At 37.8% G+C, this 27,668-nt stretch overlaps 1 protein-coding gene across 6 annotated transcripts in view; it reads right to left on the bottom strand.

Moving 5' to 3' along the window:
• Window positions 1-27,668, bottom strand: part of NVL (nuclear VCP like) — a 70,457-nt gene that overhangs the window by 26,079 nt on the left and 16,710 nt on the right. For all 6 annotated transcript variants that reach the window (XM_074316944.1, XM_019716054.2, XM_074316946.1 and 3 more), the window contains 8 exons: window positions 25,730-25,847; window positions 22,442-22,586; window positions 20,131-20,395; window positions 18,443-18,661; window positions 17,036-17,140; window positions 11,357-11,419; window positions 8,034-8,153; window positions 4,618-4,717 (listed from right to left, as the gene is read on the bottom strand). In XM_074316944.1, the coding sequence (XP_074173045.1) occupies window positions 4,618-4,717; window positions 8,034-8,153; window positions 11,357-11,419; window positions 17,036-17,140; window positions 18,443-18,661; window positions 20,131-20,395; window positions 22,442-22,586; window positions 25,730-25,847 (1,135 nt within the window). The remainder of the gene's footprint in view (window positions 1-4,617; window positions 4,718-8,033; window positions 8,154-11,356; window positions 11,420-17,035; window positions 17,141-18,442; window positions 18,662-20,130; window positions 20,396-22,441; window positions 22,587-25,729; window positions 25,848-27,668) is intronic.

The following is a 27,668-nucleotide window of genomic DNA, read 5'->3' as shown; positions in this document are numbered from 1 at the left end:
ACGAGTGTAGGAGGATGGAAAGCTCTAGAAGGGAGGTCTTCAGAAACAAACAAAAAACCAAATGAAACTGATACATCATCTATTAAACAAAACTGACCACTGTATAATACATCCGATGAAGAACAGGAACACAGAGAACAAAGCAAAAGAAAAAAATGAGGATTAATAAATCTAAGAATAAAAAAATCATATGAAAAAGGAAACCTAATATAGTGTTATCCTTGGGTGTGCAAAGAGAAATATTTACATAGTCATAAGTAATGTAAACACTGACTAGTGATTTAACCAAAGTTGTGATAAAACTATGCTATAATATTGGGAGGACAGAGTCAAGAGAAGGTGTGGGGGTGATGACGGGGGGTGTGTATGTGTAAGAAGAAATGGTGAATGTAAGATAACAATCTTCACCTACCTTAAAAAGAAGTTAATGGGAACTGTGAATTGTGTGAAACTGGTAAGAAATAGCAATATGAACACACTATTTGAAAAAATGGAGGAAATATAGAAAAAATAGCTCAAGGCGCTTACAAGTGGCTGCCTGTAGGCAGCGGATGTGAACGGCTGAGGCAGAGAACAGTTTTTGTTACAAGCTTTACAGTGTCATTTGATTTTTAACTGATGCCTCCCAGTGTGGGCTTCTCTTTTTCATGCCATTCGCTACTTGGAACTATAACCAGAGATTTGTCCTGCATTCTCCTAGGGAGTTTGTCAATCCACAGAAACCAAGTCACACAAAACCAAGTCTTGAAACCTGCTCAAAACCCTCTTTAATCTTTATGACAATCCTGATAATTAAGTATTATCTTCATTTTGTAGATGAAGAAATGATGGTTAGCAAGATGAAGTAATATATACACAGATTAATGTAGTTTAATAAAGAATACATTTGGTCTTTACATCAGATTCTTGGCATACAGCTTCAAAAATCCAAGGAATTTCCTGAATAATATACTTTGCTATGCTAATGAGGTGACTCGGGGTTGACCCCCGATAACTTCAGGAAGGGGATGGTTACCAGGAAGAGGAACTCTGTGATTACAGGTTTGGAACTTAGACCCAGAACTCTGGGGAGGGTAGGGGAGGCTGCAGATTGAGTTCAATCACTTGGCCAATGATTCAATCAATCACGGCTACATAATTTAGTCCCGGGCAGGCTGAAATCCACACCCTTTATTGTGGCTAAAAGGCCTCTTGAACCTCTCCACCAGGATCCCTCCCAATCACATTACTCTGGATATACTGGCCTTTTTGATAGCTCTCCAGCATGCCAAACCCGTCTCACTTTGGGGCCTTTCTATTTATCGTTTGCTCTCTACCTGGAATGCTCTTCTCCCAGATCTCTGCATGGCTTCATCCTTCAGACCATGTGTTCAAGACATAATCACATGTCACTTCTGAGGAAGGCTTCCCGGACCATGATGTCTAACTAAATCAGCATCTCTCTCCCCAACCAGCCATTCTCTATCCTCTTACCCTGTTTTATTTCATTTATTTGTTTGTCTATTATTTACCCCATTTCCCAGCCCCAAATCAGATTATATGCACACAAAGAATTTTTGTGAGTTAACTTCTGAATTGTTAACCTTTGAATTCCCAAAGCTCAGTCAGACCAGGCATACAGTAAAAACTCAATAAATACCTGATGAATAGAGAGTAAATCTTCTGAGAGATTAAAGGAAATGATATTGATATGATTGCTCTACACCACCAAACCGTACGGTGCATGTACAACACGTACAATACAGCAGAGAATGTGATGAAAGAAAAACATGTGATGAGAGACAGCTACATGTACGGAGGAGCAAAGATACCGATGATTTTTTTACATTCCTACTTCCTCTTCTGACACTGGCCTTCCTGTCACTGCCCTGACCAACCAAGTTTACCTACTCAGGGCCTTGCCTTTAGGTGGAATGGCAGCTTCCACCTCGGTCTCCTGGGGCCCAGCTGTCAGATAAGAAGTGTGAGCACTCAGGGAAGCATGCCGATGGAAGCCACATGGAGCGGCCTCGGAACATGATAATCCGTGGGCAGGAGAGTGAGATGCCAAGCAGTACCAAGCCACCAGACATGTGAGGAAAGAAGCCACCTTGGAAAGGGGTCCTCTGGCCCAGACACCCCAGCTGATGGCATGTGGATCAGAGATGAAACACCCGGACAAGTGCTTCCTGGTCCCTGACTCACCAAACTGCAAGCAAAGCAAAAATGGTGATTTTTAGCCACTAAGTATTTCAGGCAGCAACAAGTGACCAGAACATCAGGCAAGAAGGGATTTCTTAAAGCCGAGCAGAAAGCAAGTTATAAATAATCCAACCAGAATGTCACAGGATAGTGTACAACAGAATGGTCAAATAAGCATGAACACAAGTGAAAAGGATCCAGAACATCCATTTTTAAATGTAGGTAGGCCATCAACGCAGTGAGTCTTGCTATGGGGGAAAAGGGATGGGTGAGGCGCAGTGAGCAGGAAGACAGCACTCAAGGACACTGGAAAGGACAAACACGACACCACGTGATGACTCATCTGTCATTCTAGTCACTGGTTAAACTCAACACAGAGGACTATACTCACTTCTGGGTTTTACAACTAAGGAGAATCTGGAGCATCGTAAAGGACCTATTATTTTCCAATTTACAGAGATTAAACTATAATAAACTATAATAAACAAACATGACCAATGCTGAGTGCAAAGAAAGACAGACTAGGTTATTCTAGACAGAAGACCAAAGACTGTCTTCTTGAAACCTATCAGAAAAGATCTGTATCTACTTAGGAAAGGCAGAATGTGATTCTGTCCAAACTTGCGACTTTCAAGGTTTCTTCTAGGAAGACTGATTTTATGACCTAATGACTGCTCCTACTGCTATGACAAGTGCTTGTCACAATCATAATAATTACTAAAGAGCTGTTTGACACACACTGTGATAGCCAACATCACTTAACCTTATGACAATCCTGATAATTAAGTATTATCTTCATTTTGTGGATGAACAAATGACAGTGAGCAAGATGAAGTAATAGATACACAAGACTAATGTGGTATAATAAAGAATACATGTGGTCTTTGCCCCTGATTCCTGGCATACAGCTTAAAAACATTCGTGGAATTTCCTGAGTAATAGGAGTCTGTTATGCTAATGAGGTGACTCAGGGTTGTCCCTATGATAACTTCAGGAAGGGGCTGGTTACCAGAAAAGGGAACTCTGTGATTAGAAGGTTGGAACTTAGACCCAGAACGCTGGGGAGGGAAGGGGAGGCTGAAGATTGAGTTCAATCACTTGGCCAATGATTCAGTCAATCATGGCTACATAATGAAACCCCAATAAAAACTCTGGACATCAAAACTCAAGGGAACTTCCTGGTTTATAAACACACTGATGTGCCCGGAGGGTGATATGCCCTGTCTCCATGGGGCAAGGGCACGGAAACTCTGCACTCCCTCCAAGACATACTTGGATGTGTACCCTTCATAATAAACTGCAATTGTAAGTACAGTGCTTTTCTGCATTCTATTAGTTGTTCGAGTGAATTACTGAACTTGAGGAGGTCATGGGAATCCCCAAATTAGTAGCAGGCTGGTCAGAACTGCAGGAGAAACCACTTGAGGCTGGTATCTGAATTGGGGGCAGTTTTAAGAGGACTGACCCCCTAACTTGCAGGATCTGACACTGCCTCCAGGTGGTGAGTATCGGAACTGAATTATAATCTACTCAGCTGGTGTTAGACCAGTTGGGGATGAAACTGAAGAGCTACTAAGACATGAAGTGCTATATAGCCAGGACTCAAACCCAAATCTGTCTGATTCCAAAGAAAGTATTTCATTATTACCAGAGTCAAAGGATAAACCCTAACAACTTTCAAATTTTTCATTTGAAAATAAAATGGTACATGATTTCTAAAGATTTTAGTTTCTGTAGTAACTTATAAGAAATGAAAAAAATTACATCAGCTTGACAACTGATAAGTCCGTTTAAGGAATTAAATTACCGTATCATTGCTAACAGACATAGTTAACACAAATACCACGAGTGGCACGAGTGCACGAGTGGCAATGACTGAGTGGCTCGGAGGGATGGCAAAGTATTAAACAATATAAAGAGAATTTAGGGCCCCAAGTAAAAGCCACCTTTGGAAACTTTTGAAGTTTTGAAACTTTTTCTAAATCCCCTGGAGGGCTTAAGCTTGTAAACAATTTTAAATAATAGTTAAGTACAGGTATGGGGACATGGTTCCAATATAAAACCTTAAAAACCTAACTTGAACTTATAGATACAGTGAAAAGAGTCTCTCTCATTCTTATTTCCTATATGCTTGAGAGAAACCTTAGGACATAAATTATGACTTAATACTTTTGTGGTCAAAAGTGTATGTTACGAGTGTTCTCTACCAACAGGACATCAACACAGGAAAGAAAAAATCTCATGGAATCCAGGCATAATATTATGCTTTTCACTACAGTTTACATAAAAGCTTTCTAAGGTTTTATTTCAACTTGTAAGCCAAAAAGGGATTTCCCAAACTTAATCTTCCCTTTACCACGATGTGATAGGTCAATTAGATTGTTTTTGACTGCTGAAAGTTTTCAGACAAATCTGTTTAATATTCTTCTTCCTTACCTGGCCTGTTAGTGGCTGCCATAATAAAAACCTGCTGACGTGTTTCTAGACCATCCATCTCTGTAAGTAGCTGATTCACCACTCGGGCACTTGCTCCTGTCTAAAAAGAAATAAACACAGCTCCATCAGCCCCCAGTAAAAAGACAAATACAACACCAATTTTTTTTGCCATACAAAATAAAACATTTTGCTAATTTGAACTAAAGGTTTTGTCAAGAGATAACAACGATCGTACCTGAGTAGTTACCACTGTATATCCAAGCTCTGTGCAAAACATGTTCTCATCCCAATGTTTCCCCACAATCCTGTTATTACCCACAATTTAGATAAGGAATCTGAGGCTGAGAGAGGTTATTTGTCCATGGTCTCACGGCTACACAAGGGTAGAGATGAAACTCAAACTTAGATCTAGCTGATCCCAAAATCTTATGATTCTGAGTTATTCAAAGATCTAACAGCCACACTGATTTCCCTTTGGGCCAATCAAGACTCAACTTTTGAATGTCACATCCGATTCCTCAGGATATCATATGTTCCAGATCTTTCCTGTGGAACTGAGGATTTTTCCCTTTTCCTTGAAGCACATAATACAAAGTACAGCTACCTCAGGGCAACAAGACAAAGGTCATAGAATTGGTAAATAGAGGCATAAATCACTTAGACAACAGACATTTTAAAAATGCACAATGGAGGAAATGAGAAAGTGGTGTTGTGTTTCTTTTTGTCATTAATTGACTTTCTTCAGTAAAATTTTTTTATGTTTATAAGTGGTAATGAGTTTAACCCACTGATGTCTCCAGAAAAAAGTTTGGTACACCTTATTATCACTCCTTAGAGAGGTAACACTAATAGGAGATGAACAGAATTATAATCTAGACTAAAAAAAAAAACAATAAAGAATTACTGGGTAAAAATAAAAAAAAACATTACCATAACTAAGCAAGACAAAAAGCTCAGAATCAATACAGGAAAAGGTTGACAGATTTTACGTATTAAAATTATAACACTATATGTAATTTAAAATTTAAAGATAAGTGACAAGACAGGGAAAACTAGAACCAACACACATAATCGAACAATGGATTAAGTTTCCACCACACACAAAAAGCTCCTATAAAACAATAAAAAAAAATTTCAGTAGCAAAAAAGTCAAAGTATGTAATCTGGCAAATTATAGGAGATAAAACTACAAACTCACTGAAGATGATCAACTTCACTGATGATCAGGGACATAAATACTAAAATTTAATATCACATTTTGCCAACAAAGTTGACAAAAATTAAAAGATCGGTATTATCCACTGTTGACAAAGGTGTAGGAAAGTGATTTTCACATACTGTTGGTGGGGGTATGTAACTAATTTAGTGAGGGATGATTTAGTATTAGCTTTCAAAATATGACTACATCTTCTACCCTGAAATTCTACTTCTAAAACTCTCACATACTGCCACATGTGAACAAAAATATGTGATAAGAATGTTTACTACAGTTCTATAAGATAAACAACAGGAAACAATGTAAATGTCCAAAACAGGGGAATTATTAAATAAATTATTCTACATCCAGACTGGAATATTTACACCATACCTAAAAAAATAAAGTTATTAAGAACATGGTAAAATGATCAAGATAGAATAACCACATTTATATAAACAAGAAGTCTAAAAACATACACATTAAGTTTATCGAAAAAAGTTCTAAAATGACAAGAACTAAACACTAAACTGTTAGCAGAAGTAACCCCTCCAAAAAGAGTAATAGGGAGGAAAACGGGAAAAAAGACTTTCTCTCTCCTTGTGTTTCTTTGAATTTTTCGCAAGTATGCATTCATGGGTAACTTGTATAAAATAGAATACATTCAACTTTAAAATATTTTCAGAATCCCATTCCGGTGAAAATGTTAAAAAAAGAAACACATATATCAGAATACAGAACTGTGTGGTAGTAGGTTTCCCAGAGAGACAACCCAGAAGTTAGGCATGAAGTTCACAGGACTACAGACTTCTCATGGGGACTGGATATACCTCAGTAAACCCCTCCAAACTTAAACTACCAGTTGATAACAGAGCTGCAAACCCATGAAAAGGGCTGTCAATAAATGAAGGGTTTATTTGTAGCAAAAGAATAAAATCCGGAGCATACCATGCCCCAATCAGCTGGACAGAAAGTACCGTAGTTTGCTCTGGATTCCACACTAGATTTTGGGATGTGACAGCTGGCAGGGGAACAGGCAGGCTCTCTGCCTTGGCCACCAACGTCACTATCAGAGACAAGACTGTACTAAGGATCTTCTGTGATGATACTGCGGACAACTGGGTGAGGGAACAAAACTGCTACGATGTGAAGCACACTTACGTTAGTCAAGTTTTGTTTTTGCAATGTTTCAATATTTTTGGAGATTTTTAAGCAAAACGAGGCATTGAATGAATGTTTCACTACCTAAGAGCACACACACATAGAATAATTTGAAAATAAATCACAAAGGAAATATAATCACTTCTTTAGTCATCTTGTAATAAATGTACTTATTCGATAGTCTCTGCTATCTGCCTCAAAAAGGTCACATATTCTTTATACCATGTTTCCCCGAAAATAAGACCTAGCCAGACTATCAGCTCTAATGCGTCTTTTGGAGCAAAAATTAATATAAGACCCGGTCTTATTTTACTATAAAATAGGACTGGGTCTTATGTAATATAACATAACATAACATAACATAACATAACATAACATAACATATAACATAACACCAGGTCTTATATTAATTTTTGCTCCAAAAGACGCATTAGAGCTGATTGTCTGGCTAGGTCTTATTTTCGGGGAAACAGTACTATGCTTCACTACACTTCCAACTCTCAATTACATAGCAGTAGTCCTGATACTGGCTGGTTTCTGGGCACTCACCTAAATTTCGAAGAACTATGACTCAGTGCAGTAACACAAGTGGTATTCAAGGCAGACCATTTTTGTATCTTCCCCAGAGTGTAATGGTGCCAATCAATGCATATTACGTGGCCCCACCGTGAGTGCATGAAGTCTCACATTACATTCACTCCTATCTCAAGGAACCCATTTAACTGAAGAGAACTGTAAGATTACAAGGCAGGTTATTCAAAACCAGTATCACTTCCATTCCCAGCTACTCACGCAAATCAGATAGGTGCAACCAAAATAATACAGGGGGGAAAAAAAAAGAAATGGACATAGAGGCTAATTAAACCACCAACTGTCATCTCTCGGCTCTGATTTCAAATTACCAGGTTTCTTCCTGTAAAGAGTCTCAGTGTTCTCCAGGAATGACTTTATCAGAACTACCTGACTTGTATATAAACTTTATGAAAACTTACTTTACAAGAAGTTGCAAAAGGTTTGTGGTGCTTACAAACTCTGTCCATCACGAATCTCTGATACCTACCTCTCGGTCTGATCTTCGAGGGCATAAAGCATCCACTTCATCGAAGAAGATCACACAGGGTGCCGAGTTCTTGGCTCGCTGAAAAACCTGTCGCACAGCACGCTCACTCTCACCGACGTACTAAACATACACAGACAGGAAATCAAATGTAGAGACACTTCAACTTTGAGGTTTGGGCCAAATTATAGAAAAACTAGTTTTAAGTGGCATGTGTATGTCAGAGTCAAAAATTTATTAGGTTAAACCATTTGCAATTGCTGGTATTTAACCATTTTGACCTATAAAAACAGCCAGTTGTGTGTGGTTCAACTTAACAAAATTAGCTACTATTTCAGCTTATAAATGTTCTCATTTAAAAAATGAAGACTAAATGGAAGGTAAGGTCTTCTCTAGGTCAAACAAATCCCACCATTCGGTTCTATTTTAGAAGCAATCTCCTAAGCTCTATGCATATAAAATACCCAGCAATAATTTTCATTAATTCAACAGTATTTTAAATGCAAACAAGACAACTTATTGTTTTACTGTCATTTCTACACAAGTCATCTTGCTAATGGGAGAATTATTTTGTCCTATAGCATCAGAAGAGACAACCTGAGCCAGCTGAGTCTAGCAGCTTTCATATGGCATAATGTATGTTAAAATATAAGTCAAACTATTAAAACGTTAAGAGCAGTCAAGAAATACAGCAATTCACAAGCAGCTGTAACATTAGGACAAATTAATATAAAAAATTGTATGTATGAATATGGTTTCACTTTTAGCAAGGCTCAAGAAATTGTTCTTGTAAAATTTCAAACTAGCTAACTAAGAAAAGCAGATTTTTTTGTGATAAAACTGCTAAATAAGACTGAGTCTCAAAACATCTTTACAGTGCCAACAGTATCATCAGGCATCTTTTATGTTATTTTATGACTATATGGCCACAATAAAGTCATTAACGCATAGAATATATCACAGATGACAGTGATTAAAGTATTTTTATTTTCTCGGTTTGAGTAGAACTGTCTTTCCCTCATGTCTGTCCTGGACTTTTCTTGGTGCTTTTGCTCATTCTGCTTCCCTTACTTGAACTGCTTGCTACCTTCAAACAGTTCTCCTTGCATTCTAAAAGATCCCCATTAATCTTCCTTCCCATTTTTTTCTCTTCTTTGCTGTTAGAGCACTTTCTACCATTATGATTTCTGAGCGATTCTACCTTCACTATGTTATATCATAAAGTCTCTGGAAAGCAGGAGTCATGACTGTTACAAATTTTTCTCGCTCATCGCATCCTGCGCAGTGTGTAAATACAGTAGACCAACTTAGTTTCCTAAAAAATCTAGTTCAACAAAAACTACATTTGGAAGGGTGAACCAAAATATTCAGTACACATTTTAAAAAGAAAAGATACCAGTGGGTTGGGAGAGAAAGTTTCAAAACAGAGATGGCAGAGAACAATCAATATAGCTGGCAAAGGGACTCGGGATATAGCAAACCAAAATGACGACGTCAAAGGAAATTTAGTTTAGGGGAAGGTAAACCTAGTGCAAAAGGACAGATTAAAATCAGTTAATCTTAACAAAGGCAGCAGCAATTAAAAATAGGCGAAGAAAAGAAAAACCCACTATCTTGGCCTTTAAGAAACATTTCAATAAGGATCCTATACTTGTATCTCTAATTCCTTATTCGCCATTCAGTTTTCAATCATAATCTGACTGTTGCAAACACAATTACTGAAAGAATTCTCCCTAAAGTCACTATGACCTTCTAATTGCCAAATCCCAAATCCTACCATCAATTTCTTTTACACTGTTTGGTTACATTGACAGGTTAGAGAAATGATCTTCCCTGGGCTTTCAGGCTTAGAAAGTCTTGGGCGTCACTGCCTTTTGACCAATCACTCCTTTGCCAGCTTGTCCCTCCTTGCCCAGGAATTGCTGGTGTCTTCTAAGGTTCTGTCAGAAGCTCTTACGTAACATATTCACCTTGGCAGACCCCACCCATTCCCAAGGATTTAGGTATGTTTAGATATTACTGACTCCCGAATCTCTTCAGAGCTCCAGACCCCCATCTCCTGCTGCCTGCTGGATATCTCCTAATGACTCTGAATCGAAAATGTCCAGAGCAAACTCATTTTCTAATCCCAACATCGCTTCCTCGTTAGATCACCGAATCTCTCCGAGTCATTCTGGGCTGGGACCTCTCCCTACATCTACCCCTAGAAAACAAATCAAAGCACCATGAGATAACATTTCATACTCGTCAGACTGGCAAACATTAACAACCGGACAGCACGAGTGCTGGTGAGGACGTGGAACAATGGGAACTTGCACTCACTACTGGTGAAAGTGTCACAACCACTTTGGAGCAATAGTTGGCAATACTCAATGGTTTTGAAAGTGCACATACTATAAAATATAGCAATTCTACATCTGAGTATGTACTGTAGGGGGAAAATATCTCACAAATATGTGCATATATAAATGTGCATCAGAAAAAAACTGATTTTCAAGTGTGATTATATTTGTTCAATGGAATACCACACAGAAAATTAATGACCTAGAGGTAAACATATCAACAAAAATAAGAAAACATACCATTTATATAAAGTGTTCCTTTGTTTTTGCTTTACTGTTTATAAAAGAATTCCAAACATGTAACAGAAGACACAACAGCATACTGAACCCCAAATATACCCATCACCCAGCTTCAATTATTATCAACTCAACTCAATTCGTGAGCACCTTGCTTCATCTATACGCTATCTACTTTTCTTTTTCCTTCTTACTTTGAAGGAAATCCCAAACATTTTGTGAATATTTGTGAATACTTCACTATCTCTGAAAGATAATGATTTGAACACAACTATATCATTGTCACACTTAAAGATTTTCTTAATTTCAAATATCCATTAAGTGTTCAAATTTCCAATTGTGTCAAAAACATATTTTTGAAACATGCAAAATACTTTATGTTGTTTAGGATAACTACATATATAGTAAATGTAGAAAGAAGTGCACGGATTTAACGAACATAGATTTAATATGTAAAGTGCTTGACAAACACATGGCACAGAATAAATACTTTAAAATGTTAATTATTGTGATTTTTTCCAGTTCGCAGGTGAGAAAACTGAGGCCCAGAAGTTACCAGACTTAATTAGAAAACCACTTACACACATTAAGTACAGCAGAGTAAAGCTCCATCTTTTCACACCTACAGTGGTGATCTCACCAAAATTCTACAATTGTTTCAAAGATCTGAAGAAACTCTACTCTGTAATTTGAATGAGCATTAATTACCTTTCCTAATCGAAACTAATTGTTGATGCATCAACTTACCATATTTAGTAATTCGGGGCCCTTGACCGATATAAAATTTAGGCCAGATTCATTTGCAACAGCCTAGTAAGAGGAAACAAAAAGACACAAATAAGACAAATATACAATAAAATAATAACAATAATTTGTGATAATGCAGGGACTTTTTGTAGTTTATACTCTATTTCCCCTACTTTTATAGCTGCTGCTTTATTATTAGGAGAGGAGACAAATGGGAAAAAGAGAAATAAGAAGAAAATCAAAGGAAGTAAATGTTAATCTAAAACACTCTTAAGAATTACTAAGACTACATTTGTAATGACATGGATGGACCTAGAGAGTATTATGCTAAGTGAAATAAGTCGGATGGAGAAAGACAAATACCATATGATCTCACTTATATGTAGAATCTAAAGAACAGAATAAATGAACAAACAAAACAGAACTAGACTCAGAGATACAGGGCAAAAAGACAACTAAGGTTGCTAGATGGGAAGGGGTAGGGATGGGGGAGAAGGTAAAGGGATTAGAAAGTACAAATTAGTAGTCACAACATAGCCATGGGGATATGAACGACAGCTTGGGGGATATAATCAATAATGTAAACATTCTGTAGGGGGTCAGATGGGCACTTATTAGGGAGACCACTTCATGGACTGTGTAGGTATCTGACCACTGAAGCTGAAGCTATATGTATGTATGTATGTATGTATGTATGTATGTATGTATGTATATATATTCATACACACACACACGGGATGTAGAGTATAGCACAGGGAATAGAGTTAATGGAATTGTAACAGCTATATACGATGTTAGAGGGGTAGCACATTGGGGCAGGGGGGTTATCACTTTGTGTGGGGTATAAATGTCTAACTATTACATTGTTTTGTACACCTGAAACTATATTTTAAAAAAAGAATTACTAAGACTAAAAATCAGATGGAAAGGACATGAAATATTTATGTAAATGTTGTATACATGTGTAGTCCTAGCTTGGAATGCTAGCGAGGCATCATAATCTCTGTACCAAGCAATGCCCAATGAAAGCAACCATTCATTCATTCATAAACCATAATTTAAAAACATTAGCTTTAGTCTTTACCAAGGGTCAGGTCTTAACAGATTATTTTTAATAAAGATTAAACTGCATGGTTCAAAGCCAAAGAGAATAACAAAGGCAAAACATGGTTATCTGTGTAGCAGAATCCAAGATTTATAATCTGAACGCAGAGATGAAACCTGAACATAATCTCCCAGAACTGCAAAATGATCAGGGAAGAGTTCTCTCCTTTTCTTAGAACCTCGTATCTGAGCTCCAGATCTATAGTCAACAGACGTCTTAGCATCTCCATTTGGCTCTTACAGGTGTATTTCAAACCTATCGATTTCAAAGCAGGACTCCTGAATCTCTCCCAACTCCCTACAAACCCATGCCCCAAACTCCTTTCCTCCCTGTCACAGTAACAGTTTCCAAGCCAAAACCTTGGTGTGTCCCTTGATCCCTTGTCTTGTCACGTCATCCAATCCACTGGCAAATCCTGTTAGCTCTAATGCTAAAATATACGAGTATGTGGGTCTCACACTTTCTATTTCTCTCTCATTCCACCCCCTCATCCAGACCACTGTCACCTCTTGCCTAGACACGCAAAAACAAAAAACAAACAAATAACCCCCCCCAAAACCTTAACCAGTTTCCTTTCACACTTGCTTCCTACCCATCCATCTTCACACAGCAGTCAGAGGACTCTTCTAAAAGTATAAATCAGATCATATCATTTTACTAGGTTTCTCATTTATCTTCAAGTACAATTAGGAATATTTACCATGGCTCACAAGTCTGTATTTTGGGACATGACAGTTTCTCTTTGGTCCAGCCATTGGCTCTTTCTCTGTTCTCGAACTCACCAAGCCCTTCCCTAGCCACTTCAGAGATTTTGCAACTGCTATTCCCTCTGTCTGGAAGACTCTTCCCTTCATTTCCTGCCTTTTCGTGTGGCTAGCTAGTCCTTCAGGACTGCTAAATATCACCACCCCTTGAACACCATACCTGCAATAGCCACCTCCAAATCAATCTATCAAACAATATGTTTATTTCCTTCATAACTTTACTGAAGCTACAATTCTGTTTTTCTTTGTTCACTGTCTGCCTCTTCCAAACAGACAACAAACTCCATTAGCGTAGGTATCTTGTTCACTTGTTTATCCCTAGTACCTGAAACAATTTCTGGCAAAAAGTAAGCAGCTCCATACACACCTGCTGAAACCGTGAATACATGCACGCTGTGCCATGCTAGCGTTGCTCAGTGCGTGGATTACCCCATCTTTAATCTCCGTCTTTCCGGCTGCCAATTTCACAACTTTCCTACCTCTCACTCATCACATTAAGTACAGGAGAATCAGGATATACATCTAGTGAAGTCTGACTCATCCCCATTAGGTTTTCATCCCTTTGCCAGATAACTAAGACTGAGCCCATTAAAACCTTCAACAGCCCGAAATTGTTGGAACTCTTGGGCTTCTAAATGAAATACAATGAACATAATTTAATGTGTCATGGATACCATCATGAATCTTGTATTCACTGTCGGGCGCTGTCTGCTTCCATACTATACAGTAGTTCCAGACAACAAAATGGTTTTTACTCTTCTTTTCCGTTTCCTTATTAGCCACTATTTTCAGTGTGTTGGCTCCAGTCATCACATGCCTTTACTTTATGCTATTTATATACTTTGTGCTGGTGTTTAGAAAAATTTTATTATTTTAGTATTATGAGTAAACACAGATTCTGCCCGGTAAGTGGTTCCGTGACTTTACTCCAGTAACTTTGCTTCTGCCATTCAAGGTCATTTTCTATTATTTCTAGATTCTTGGGTAAAGTAGTCATGCACCTTTTGGAGAATGTGATGAAAAATATCTTTATATATACACATATCACCTAGGCTAAAGGATTCAGAGCTGTGAAGTCCATCATGGAGTCCTAGGTAAGATTCCCTGCTCCAAATGGTCAGATACCAGAAATGTGACTGAACAGAAAGATGCCACACTATTGGCAATTTGGGGGGGGGGGGGGGGGAGAAGAGGGAAAATGTGATCTATGTTTTAACACTATCTATTTGAAATTATCCAAACTATGGCCTTTCTACTGTGAACAGACTAAGCAAAGGCAGATGTAACTGATTAAACAAACACTGTAAGACACCCAGAGAGTGGACTGCATCCACCCGGTGAGTTCATATATAAGCACGCAGGGCCCTCTTTCTGGCCATGTTTTTCTAAAACTGTTATGAAACAGTACAGACCAATGACTGTGGTGCTCTCCTCTTCGTCCTTTGTTTTTACTGCAATGCTGTGTAAGAGGACTGGAAGCATTAAGCAAGGGCATTTAGTAATATAATGAAAAAGTTTTTAAAAATTTACATATTATATAGATATATACACACACGTATATGTACATGAACAAATGTCAATGTGGATATTTGACATTTACTGAGAAGTCACAAAAAATTGGCTGCTGTGGCACTATTAAAAATGTTATTAATTTTATTTACAAGTATTTCAAATTTTAAAAGCTGATAAAGATTACATAAATTATAGATGGAATATTATAAGACATTAAAAATGACAGCTAATATAACTTACTGATAGGGAGGACAGTTCTAATAAACATGACTCCAAAGGAAAAAAAAAAAATCAGACCCAGAAATTTGCCCACATAAATGTACAGATAATTCAAAAATAAAATAGCCAATAAAGGTATATTTTTAAAAGCACACCAGTTATTTTTAAAATGCAACTTAAAAACTGTAAGACGCCACTCCTTTTATCATCCTGCAATGACTCTTTGAAGCCCCCAAGGTACTGTTACCTCATCCCTAGGTCAGGATGTTTTACACACCCACATTCCTTTTCTATCTCTGAACCCCCTATTATGTGGGGGTCTCTGATTCTCTCATGTATGCGGGTTCCCATACACATGTGTACATTAAATTTGGATATTTTCTCTTGCTAAAAAACAAAAACCAAAAAACTATAAGATGCCAGTTTTACTTATCAGATTATCAAATACTAAAACCAATGATGGCTATTGTTAATTTAGGGTGTGGGGAAATGGATACTCATTATCCTATTGATAGAAGTGGAAACTGGTACAAAGTTTTTGGAAAGAACTTTGGTAATAGATCAAAAACTTAAAAAACATACATTCCCTTGACTGAAAAATAATTTAGGAATGCTTTCTAATAAAATTATCAGTCAAGGTACAAAAATGTAAGTACAGAATTGATTAATGCAGTGTTATTTTAACAGGGGATCATTTCCACAAATCACAGAAAATCTTTCTGGTGGAATATTATGCAGGCATTAAAAATATTGATGTATTTCTATATTACTGAAATGGGGAGATGCTCAAGAAATATTGGTATGTGAGAAAAGCATGTTTAAAAACCTTATATTTGTAAAAATACGTGTAAACGTCTTGATATGTACAGAAAAACATCTGGAAGCATTGTAACAAAATGAAACAATGGTTAGTAGTAGGTAGTAGTGAGAGGATTATAAATAATGCCTTTGCCTTCTGTTTATATTTTCTATTGTGAAAACAATTTAAATAACAACTGTAAGGAATATAAAGAAAAATAAGTTATAAATAATAACTACACCAAAGCAAGAAACAAGGCCAGCTACAAGCTATAACTTAAATAACACTCATTAAAAGCTAGAATATAATAGAAAATATGATAATTACTATGTTAAAAAAATCAATGGATTTAAAGATTATTTTCTTTTCCAAATTTTCAATGATGTTCCTTTCGTAATTAAAATAAAAGTGGGGGACAGAAGAACGAAATAGATATTTTTCCAAAGAGGACATCAAAATGGCCAACAGACATATGAAAAGATGCTCAACATCCCTAATTATCATGAAAATGAAAATCCAAACCACAGTGAGGTATCACCTCATACCTGTTAGAATGGCTAGCATCAAGACAAGAGAGAACAGATGCTAGTGAGGACGTGGTAAAAAGGAAACCCTTACATTGTTGGTGAGAAAGTAAATTAATCCAACCACTGTGGCAAACAATATGGAGGTTCCTCAAAAAATTAAAATAAAGTAGAGCTACCGTATGATCCAGCAATCCCACTTCTAGGTATATATCCAAAGGGAAAGAAAACAGCATTTCGAGGATATGTGCACTCCTATGTTTATAGCAGAATTATTCCCAATAACCAACATATGGAAACAACCCAAACGCCCCTCAATGGATGAGCGGACAAAAAGAGATGTGGTACACATAGACAATGAAATATTATTCAGCCCCAAAACAGGATGATATCCCTCCATTTGTGACAACAGGGATGACCCTTGAAACATTATGCTCAGTGAGGTAAGTCAAAGACAGATAAGTATTATAAGCCATCACTTATATGTGGAACCTAAAAAAGTTAAATCTGTAAAAAAGAAGAGAGTAAAATGGTGGTTACCAGGGGTTGGGTGGGGGTGGCGGGACAGGGAGGAATAAAAAAAAATCAACAAATAAAATAAAAATGGGAAATTTTTCCTGAAGAAAATTGTCAGTCTTGCTAAAATGAACTTCGAGTAGAAACGATACAAAATGATCTCAGTGTACTATTCAAAGTCAAATTCATATCATCCTACCTGATAGAAATAAAATACATGCAGTTTAATTTACACCATACCTTTGCCAGCAGAGTTTTCCCACAGCCAGGAGGACCAGCAAGGAGGACTCCAGCTGGAGTCACCAATCCAAGAGCTTGGAACTGATCTGGATTACGTACTGGTGCCTGGAAAACACAATCCCAATAGTGACCCGTTACAAACGTCCTCTTCCACTGCATGTTCAGATTATCTCCAGATGCGTATTTTCAGCACTGATCATGGGGACCAAAGATAGGAACAGTGCCTGGTGCCAAGTGCTTACTTCTGCTCCAGGCATGAGATATGTGGCGATAAACAAAAAAGTCCCTGCTCCTGAAGATTTCATACTTAAATCTAAGTTCTGAAAACATTTTGAACATAAAGATACAATATTTCAACCTTTCAAAAACAAGATTTTTTTAAAGAAAATTATCTGAATTTCTAGGTTATAAGTTTTAGGCAGGGCCGGCCCGGTGGCTCAGGCGGTTAGAGCTCCATGCTCCTACCTCCGAAGGCTGCTGGTTCGATTCCCACATGGGCCAGTGGGCTCTCAACCACAAGGTTGCCAGTTCAATTCCTCGAGTCCTGCAAGGGATGGTGGGCACCTAAGACTGAACATGGCACCTTGAGCTGAGCTGCCTCCCGGGTAGCTCAGTTGGTTGGAGCGTGAGCTCTCAACCACAAAGTTGCCAGTTCAATTCCTCGAGTCCCGCAAGGGATGGTGGGCTGTGCCCCTGCAACTAGCAACAGCAACTAGACCTGGAGCTGAGCTGCGCCCTCCACAACTAAGACTGAAAGGACAACTTGAAGCTGAACAGCACCCTCCACAACTAGGATTGAAAGGACAACAACCTGACTTGGGAAAAAAAAAAAAAGTCCTGGAAGCACACACTGTTCCCCAATAAAGTCCTGTTCCCCTTCCCCAATAAAATCTTTAAAAAAAAAAAAAGTTTTAGGCAATGTCTTCCTTGCAGAAACCAGAAGCAGCAACACTCTACATGGTCAAAAGCCAGAGATAGCTGTTCACTGCAACATCAGTATTAAGTTCTTTTTCATTAGTCACATGCCTCTAAGTAGATCATACTTCATAATGAACCATAAAACAATCATTAGTAGGAGTACATAAGAATTAATTCAAAGTTTCATGGACATTAAAACTGCTTTGACCCTTGCATGATCGAGTTCAGACAATATTTCTCATGCAATTTGGTCTTGGTTGAAATATAATTTTTTTTTTTTAACTTACTGCCATAGAATCCAAGACCAAACACAAGAATAAGTCTAAAACAGGTCTCAGAAGAATGCAACACCATTGTTGGGGGCTTAATAATAATACAACAGAACATACGGAAGAAAACATACAGTCAAGTCAATTTAGACATACAACCTAGTACACATGCATTTACCCATCACACGTGCCAAGGGCATTTAGCAGCAGATGCACCTACCAATATTGCCATAGTGAGCTCCTCTCTGATATCCTCCAGGGCACCAACATCTGCCCAGGTCACATTAGGGACGGTGACAAAGCCTTCCCTTTTGGCGGAGGGTTGGACTGAGGATAGAGCAACAGTGAAATCATTCAACTCAATGTACAGCCCTCGCAGCTGCTCCTCTGAGAGGGGATCTTGGTTCCTTAGCAACTTCAGCAGACTTTGCAATTCATCCTTCAAGAAAGCAAGTGAAGGGAAAAACGATATACCACAGAGTTTGCTGAAAAGTTACATTTTGGACTTTTAAAAATTATTACTGCAATATTTCTGTAAGCTATAGTGAACTTCTATGTATTTTTTCTCAGGAACTTCTGCGTACTTTAATAATTTTCTCCATTGACAATAACAGGTTTCTTTTATCCTAAATGGATCATTTGATTTGGTCAAGGTACACTGACCATGCTCAAACACTGAAGAATGATTTTTGTAACCTATACTACAGCTCAGCACTGCAAACATAAGCAGTTGGCAAATGTTCATTTCACCAACCATTATAAATACTCAAGAAGCAGCAGAATTTTGATGAAATTAAAACACAGTTACTTTGGTGGCAGCATAACTTCATAATACAGTTCCCTGATAACTTATCAACTAAACAGAAAGCAGGCAAGTTTCCTAGCACTACTGAAATTTGAACTTCAAAGGCAGATTTCTTGCTTAGTGAAGAATAAGAAAGGACAGGTGTAAAAAGTAACTGAATAATTGAATTTATAAAATCTGAACTTACATGCAATATTATAAAAGGAACAAGTTTATTATTATTTTTAACAGCTATGATTGTGGTTCCAAATGAGTAAGGAAGAAACAAATGATTTGAGAACAGAAGACCTGGATTCAAGTCCCTGATCTGGAAAGTAGAGGCGTTGTGGCCTCGGGCAAGTCATAATCTCTTAAGCTTAGTTTCTTTGATTATAAAATGAGGACGGTCATGACATTTACTTGACAAAGTTATATGGATCCAATTATATAACATATAGAAGCCCCCTGTGCAAGTTTTCAAATGCTATAAAAACGTCATTTTGAGTTTTCATGACTCACGAAACCCAGAATTTGAACACCGATCTTGGACTGATAAACCTCCCTCTCACTCCCGGGACTGCCCTCCATAGCCGGCTGCAGCTGGACAATGATCTGGTTGTGAGCAGACTCCCCCAGTCCACAAACCCAAAAGGTAACCAGGAAACACAAGTAAATGCCCAAAGCTCTAACAGGAGTTGGCAAACTTTTTCCATAAAGGGCTCCAGAACAAACACTATAGACTTTGTGGGCCATACGTCTCTGCTCTAAGGACTCCTGTGTGAATTTCACTGTGAAAGGTGAAAGCAGAAAAAAGACAATATGCAAATAAATGAGCACAGCTGTGTTTCAATATAACTTTCATTTACAAAAACAGGTGGTAGGTGGCTGGGTCATTGTATGCCAACCTCAGCTCTAGAATTTCATAATCATTTTACCATGAATTTATTCAGGATACACTGAAAAAAAAAATAAAACGTGTACTTTTGAGATTACAGATATTCTGAGTGTATCTGATAATTATTCTAAAGATAAAATGCCAATAAAACCGAAAATCATAAACCTCAACTATCTCGACGCTTGCATGTAAAACAAACTAAGAACATTTAAAGGACAGTGTAAGGTACCCTGATAGAAAACCCCTGTGTTTTAGAAGTGGGCTCCGCTCCACTCCTTTCTTCCTGGCCTCCTCCAGATGGCAAGCCTTCAGCCTCAGGATCTTTTCCCTGCTGCTCCTGGAGCTTCATTAAGACCCTATGCACCGCACACATGGCTGCCTCTCGGCAGAGCGCCATCAGGTCAGCACCAACAAAGCCTGGCGTTAGGTGCGCTAAGTGACGAAAATGAAAACTTTCAGGAAGTTTCAGTTTTCTGCACAAAGTTTGAAGTATTCTGTTGAAAAGACAGGGAAAAAAATTCAGATTCCTAACCTACTAGTAAAAACAAGTCATCAAATATATTTATTTTAAGAACTTGCTCTTTGCCAATGGTATTAAAATGCGGACAGTATAAGATCAAAGAGTTCCTTCATTCAATATATGCTGAATCACTATTACATATCTCATGTTATTCCATTGAGGAGTGTGGCAAATATCTGCTTTGTTAAGAACTACATCAAACGCTGTGAGGAATAAAAAAGTACATTTAAAAGAAAATATTCTGCCTTTAAGAATTTTACAGTATTACAGAGTATATAAGATAAATGATTTATGAGGATATAAGGTAGGTTCTAGAGTAGAGTTTAGAGTAGATTAAACGGACGTCTACCAGAAATAAAAGCCTCCAAACTCAAGTAAAAGCCTCCAAACTCAAATAAACTCATTACAAATCGTTATGTTGACATACACTAATGTCCAATTTTATTTTAGAACAGTTGCTTCTTCAAAAAATAGTATGACAGTCATACAGAAGTATTTAGGGCTAAAGTGTCATGATGTCGTCAATTATTTTTCAAATGGCTTGGCAAAAAAAAGTATACACACAAACATATGTACGTTTTTACATAGCGAGTGAAAATAGAAATGGCAAAATGTGAACAAGTGGTAAATTTAGCTGCAGGGCATAAAGATAATTATTATACTACTCTTTCAACATTTTTGTAGGCTTGAATTTTTAAAAAATATAATCATCTACAAAAGCCCTTTAAGGACTTTATTGATGATGGAATACTGGATAGATGGAGAAAGGATTTTATCTAGTAGGGCTGACGGGCTCCCCTATGCCTGTCTCTACCATTATGTTTGGCACTTCTTCAAAAACCGGTCTAGATAAAGGACACAAGCCTTATTTCTGTCTTACTGTGTTGTAAGCATCTTGAAAGCAAAGACTTGTAATTCTTTATAGCCATCATATAAGCTGTCAGTGATATATACACATACTATCTGCTTAATAAATGTTTGCTAAACAAATGCAAACAACTTCAATATTAAATATTATTTTGCTGCAGGTATAAACACATTATTAAACAAACTTGAATGTTGCATAACTGTTTAAAGAATATATATGTGGGAAGAACTGCAATTAACACACATATAGATGACTATGACCCCCACAGCTAAAGAAGTAATTGACAAATCAAAAGCTGAAGCCACATTAAATACTGGGACGAAGGGAAGGACGACATGTTCCTTCTAAGCCTTTCTCCCAACCCCAGTGCCTTCTGATCACTTTTATTTCCTACATTTATGAAGTCTCCTGTTCTTGATCTCTTCCCTTCTTCACTGTCCCCTGACTATTTCCTTTCACTACATACTACTTTTCCTAAAAGCTGCTGGTGGTGATTATGTATGCCAATTATAGTGTCATTAACTCAGGCCAAAAACCATTATAAATATAGTAGATCAGAACATTTCGTTACTAGATACCTACTCCACTGCCTGAAAAGTGCCACCTGAGATATTTTTGGTTATTGACATACTAATGGATGTTTCTTTCCTTTGTTGACATTCAATCCCAATTACTAGGAAAGACTGGTCCTATAGCCAAAACAGATTTCAACTCTCAGGCTACCGTTTAATTATTTTTGGTCTTAGGCAGGTTAGTGCCACAGGTTAAAGTACAGTACTCTGATTTAACGCACATGTGGATCAGTGAGCTCTATTCCATGTTCTAGACACTGTCCCTAAGCTGATCAGCCAATTAACAAACGCAAGCTATTATTAACAAGGCCAGAAAATGAGCATAGATATGGAAGTCCATTATCACCATTGAAAAAACAGCCTGAAACTATTGATGAATAAATTACCTTCTTAAGCATTAATTTAATGTGGGCTTTTTTCCTTTCCAAATCAATTTCACTGGCAAACATATAACCCCCTTTCCCCCCCCAAAAAAAAAGAAACAGAAGAAAAGGCTACATGGTGTTTCTTACCCCTCATTTTCAAAGCCTTCAGTTCAGAGACCACAGTGGTACACCAACTTCATTCTATAAGAGCATACCTTTCCCTGGATGCTTCATCTGGGATACCTAGGCATATTTCCCGGTCGAACCTTCCCGCACGTCTCAAAGCAGGGTCTAACGAGTCTGGTCGGTTAGTAGCTCCAATGACTAGGACCCGAGCCGTAGCAGCCACGTTATTCAGATCTAGTAAGAACCAGACACAGGGTGAGTGGTCAACAGAACACTTGCCACTGAGGACAGTAATCCTTACATGAGTGATTCAGGTGGTTAGAAATGAAGTATTACACGTTTTCACAGCAATATGTAGAGAAAACTGACATTTACTAAATGTCTAATATGTGAGGAAGACATGAGGAAGATAATACAAACTGTTCTCAAAGAGCTCGCAATCTATTGAGACACACATAAGACAAATTTTGTGAAGCCTAGTAATAGGTATAAACATGGCCCCACAGCAATATAAGGGAGAATTCATGGAGGAGGCAACATGCCGGCCTTGAAGGAGAGGATACTACATTACAATCACAGGGTAATGAAATTCTACATGGGAGGAACAACATGAGTGAAAGCACAGAGCTACAAACACATGTGGCATGTTTAGACATGGTGAACAGTCCAACAGGAATCTGGGCAAGACAGAGGAGTACATGTCTCAAAATGACTCATGGTATTAATCTGAGATGTGGGGGAGATACAATATAGTCTTCAGTTGCTCTGGCTTCATCTAGAGACAGAATGTAGGGCCTAAAGTGTGTATTTCCTAAGTATTATTTCTCTAAACTGAACCAGGCTGCCCAGCAGGGAGTCTGAGGCCACACTCCTCACAGGAAGTAAGACAGTAAGATGCTAATTAGGTACGCTAACAGCCAAGGCATGAGGAGTTCAGAGAATGTTCTTTAGCCAACAGGAAGCCATGAAAGGTTTTTTCTGATAAGATTTGTGTTTTAGAAAGACAATTCTAATCCTAAGTTTGAACAGGGTAAAGGGAAATAAAAGGGAAAAGCGTTTGTCATGATTTGATGCTAATAATCAGGAGAGATGAACGCAATGAGGCAGGAACATAGTAAATTCAAAGGAAAAGCCCAACTTAAGTACACTGTTGTAGATGGAATCAAAAGCACTGAGCAAATGATTCCACAGGAAGGGTCTGGGAGAAGGCGAGACCACGATGACATAGTGGGGATGACGAGGTGGGAGGTGACCACAAGAAGGCAGGTTAGACAGAGGCAGGAAGGACTCAAAGGGAAGGTGAGCTTAGCTTTGGACATAGTGTGAGGCGTCTGTGGGATGGTCACATGAAGTACCTGACAGGGAGTTTGGAACATGGATTTGAAGCTTATCGGAAACCAAGGTGAGAGATGTAATTTGAGAGTTTTTCTATGAAGAACTGAACTGGAGATAGGCGGGAAATGGGTAGAAATCAAGAAGAAAATCAAGTGTGAAACCCTACGGAGTATCTTTGTTTAGAGATGGGTAAAGGAGGCAGTAAGGAAAGGAAATTGGTAAGGAGCTGTCAGAGAACCAGGACAGAAAGAGAACAGTGTCACTCAAGCCAAGTGTGTGAACAATGACCACGCATGGGGATCAAAAGTACCAAACGCTCCCAACCAGCACTGCTGCTGGGGAACACTTAGTGGGCGCTGGCCGTGTGCCAGCACGGGTGTAGGTGCCAGTCATTACCTCGTGAGCCCTCAGGACAACTCTAAGAGGTAAGTGTTTACAGGAGGGAACTAAAGGACAGAGGTTGAGAGGGGTGAGGGCTCAAAGCAAGCCAAAAGGTGGAGCACACGGATGAACAGCAATGACTTTTCCATAAGTACAGGCACACCTGGTCGCTTCCGGCCCACCGCAATAGAACACATCACCAACTTTCTGGTTTCCCAGTGCATACAAATTATGTTTACACTCTACTGTAGTTTATTAAGTGGGCAATGGCATTACATCTAAAAAATCCAGGTACATACCTTAACTAAAAAATACTCTATTGCTAAAAAGTGCTAACCATCAGCTGAGGCTCCAGCAAGTCGTAGTAGTTTTGCTGGTAGAGGGTTTTGCCTCAATGCTGATGAAAATGCAGTATCTGCAAAGCGCAATAAAGCGAGGTGCAGTCAAACCAGGTGTGCCTGGAGCTCCAGTAAAATGGTCGAGGCAGGTATACAATTACGGGGGTGGGAATACAGAACAAAATGGAAACCGAAACATGTACTTATTGATGGTTAATATGGTATTCTTTTGATAAATTTTGGATTGAACAGAAGAGAGACATAAGGTGATAGGTTTGAGATTGGAAAGCTTTTTAATACTTTTTGAAAAGTGAGTAAAAGGAATCAGCTAAGGAAGAGACTCCCATTGTGATAGGAGATCACTGAACAAGCAAAAGAAGCTTTGCAGGAACCGAATTGACACCTCATAATTTAGGTAGCGTCATGAGCTACAAACTTGCTTTCACATAGAGATCTTATGCTGAATCCTCCTTGCACTAATGCTGGTGTAGACCCAAAGCTGTTCTATTGTTGATTCATGTATGTTTTCACTTCCATAGCTAAAAGAATGACCAAGGGTAGGAATCTGCTTCCTTTGTTAGTTCATGCTGTTCAGACACTCCAGTCTTGGCGATAAGCTATGAGCACATCAAGGCTTAGTAACAGAATTCAACAAAAGCAATCATGGAAATCTGTTAAATCTCTAATAATGAAAAAAAAAACCTTCCACGGGAAATCAACAGCAACTGAAGTGCCATTTCAAATGCTATTTTTCCCCCTTCTTTGTTCTAAATGAAGTCATATGAAAGATTAAAAATCAGACCTAAACTAGGATTGGCCAACCACTAAGGCCAGTAACTTCAAGATAAACCCCAATCTACTTCTCCCTCTTCTCAAGTATGATCTGATCATGTTAAATTGAAGTTATGTTAACTAAAAGTTTGAATTTCAGAATATTATAAAAGAAACGAAGTTTTATTTCTTTCTACACAGTAAAAGGAACTAGTTAACATGTTTCTGGGATGACATAAATATAGAAAGCATTTGTGGGTAGCTTATTAAATATATAAGACATATTGTGTATGGTGCAATTGTAATATTGTAAAAAGCAATACAATATGTTAGTGTATTTATATATGTGTGTAAACGCATTAAAAATAACTACAGGACATACTTCAAAAACTTAAATTAATGGTGTCATCTTTTATGAAAAGAAAAAGGTTTCTGTTTTTTACTCTGAATTTTATTCTATTTGAATGCTTTATATCATCACATATTACTTATACTATTAAACGCAAAGACACAATGTATTATCTTAAAGCTAATTCATTATTTTAAACTGACCATCCATGCAGGTTAGGAGCTGGGCTACAATTCTTCGTTCCATATCTTTTGAAGCAACTTCTCTTTTGGGGGTTATAGCATCAATTTCATCAATAAAAAGGATACAGGGTGAATTTGACTAGAAATAAGAATATCACAGAGACAATTATAAATATATTCTCTATACTGCAGCATAGTTAAGTATATACATTTTTTAAAATCTTAGAGAATTATTTTACTTAAGAGAAGCAAGATGCTTTAAAGAGACTGCATATAGGACAACACTTATAGTCTCATCAAATCCTGTTTTGTGATGATAAATCTACTGAAATTCTTTTGTAAATTAGGCATATTTACTATGCTATGAAATATAAATAAGTTTATAAATTCTAAATTAGAAAACCTAAGCTTACTACAAATGTTATATGAGCGTTCCTACCAACATAAAAATATCTAAGCTTTCCCTAGAATCTGCTATAAGAGGAATTTGAGAAGCACCAGGGACTTTGTTTTTATTTTTTTATTGTGGTAAAATACACATAAAATTTATTATTTTAACCATTTTAAGTGTACAGTTTAGAGGCATTAAATACGTTCACACTGTCGTGCAACCATCACCACTACCCATCTCCAGAACTTTTTCATCATTCCATGCTGAAACTACAGAGGCTTATTTTGAAGACTACACTGCACAAGGAAGGATGGCAAAGTGCGTATGTATCAGGTGGCTTATGATCACCTGTCGGCTTTTTTACAACATAAACTGGATAGAGTTAAAATAGAATAAGTTAAGATACAATATAAGCATCAACTGCCTAGCGTAGTCAAACTCATAGAGGCAGAAGGAACAATGGCTGTCAGGGGCTGGAGGGAGGGGGAAATGGGGAGCTTCAGTTTGGGAAGATGCAAAGAGATCTGGAAATGGAGAAGGCTGATGGTTACACAACGAGTGTATTTAATGCCACATAACTGTACACTTTAAAATGTTTAAAATGGCTAAAGTTAAACATATTTTACTCTAATAAAAATAAACAGATAAGGATCGGCTAAAATGAAAATGTTAAATATCTAGATGTACATTATAAAGCACAGCTCATTCTTAGTTATTCTTTGGTTAACAGTAACATTGATTTGATAAAGCCAGACTCTCAGCCTGGTGAAGACTCAAAACCATGGGACCACCTGCAATTTAAAGGGAAAGCGATGTGGCCCAGCACTAACTGGCTCTCTCCCCAATCCTCCTGCCCCAGGACAATGTTCCCAGAGGAGCAGCTATGACTGGCAGATACATTACCCAGTTGCAACAGAGAAAATCTAGAGAGACCAAAGGTCTCAAAAAGCAAGCACAATAGTATTTAACAATGACCTGGAAAACTGAATGAGAAAGAGAAAGAAAAGAGTAAGTGCTAATCATCAGAACTTAGACTAAAGAAAGCACACAGTTTTCAACAGAAAACCCATTTGCTTTGATTGGACCTTTCTGTCCTCTGATGCACATACTTTAGGGCACTCACTTTCATTAGGGAACAGGGGGTCTGGGAAAAGGGGGCGTTAGACCATACATATATTGAGCATCTACTGTCAGGCATCTCACCAGCTCAGTATGGATTGAGAGAGAGATGTCAACACAGAACTATAACCTAAAGATGCTATTTGTCTCTTTCATGTTCATTCATCATTGTGCTTACCATAAACAAACTTTACTACTCATTTACTAGCTCATTTTGGAAAAGGGGTTAACACCTGAAAGAGTAGCTTCGCTTTGCCCAGTACCCTCTCCACCCTTTCTCTGTATCTTCCTTGTATTGTCCACAGCTTTTTCAGTGTCAGTCTACACGTCAAATGCAGTAGACGGCTTCTATATTCTTGCTATTTTAAAAGTTATCTCCTCAATTACTGCTAAAATAATTAATAAGATAATCTCTTCTAATATCTTATCAGCTTCTTGCAGTTGCACTGG

This window comes from Rhinolophus sinicus, linkage group LG12, assembly GCF_036562045.2.
Source record: "Rhinolophus sinicus isolate RSC01 linkage group LG12, ASM3656204v1, whole genome shotgun sequence".
Classification (NCBI taxonomy): Eukaryota; Metazoa; Chordata; class Mammalia; order Chiroptera; family Rhinolophidae; genus Rhinolophus; species Rhinolophus sinicus.
The sequence above is the reverse complement of the archived record's forward strand: the minus strand, read 5'-3'. Positions and strand labels throughout refer to the sequence as shown.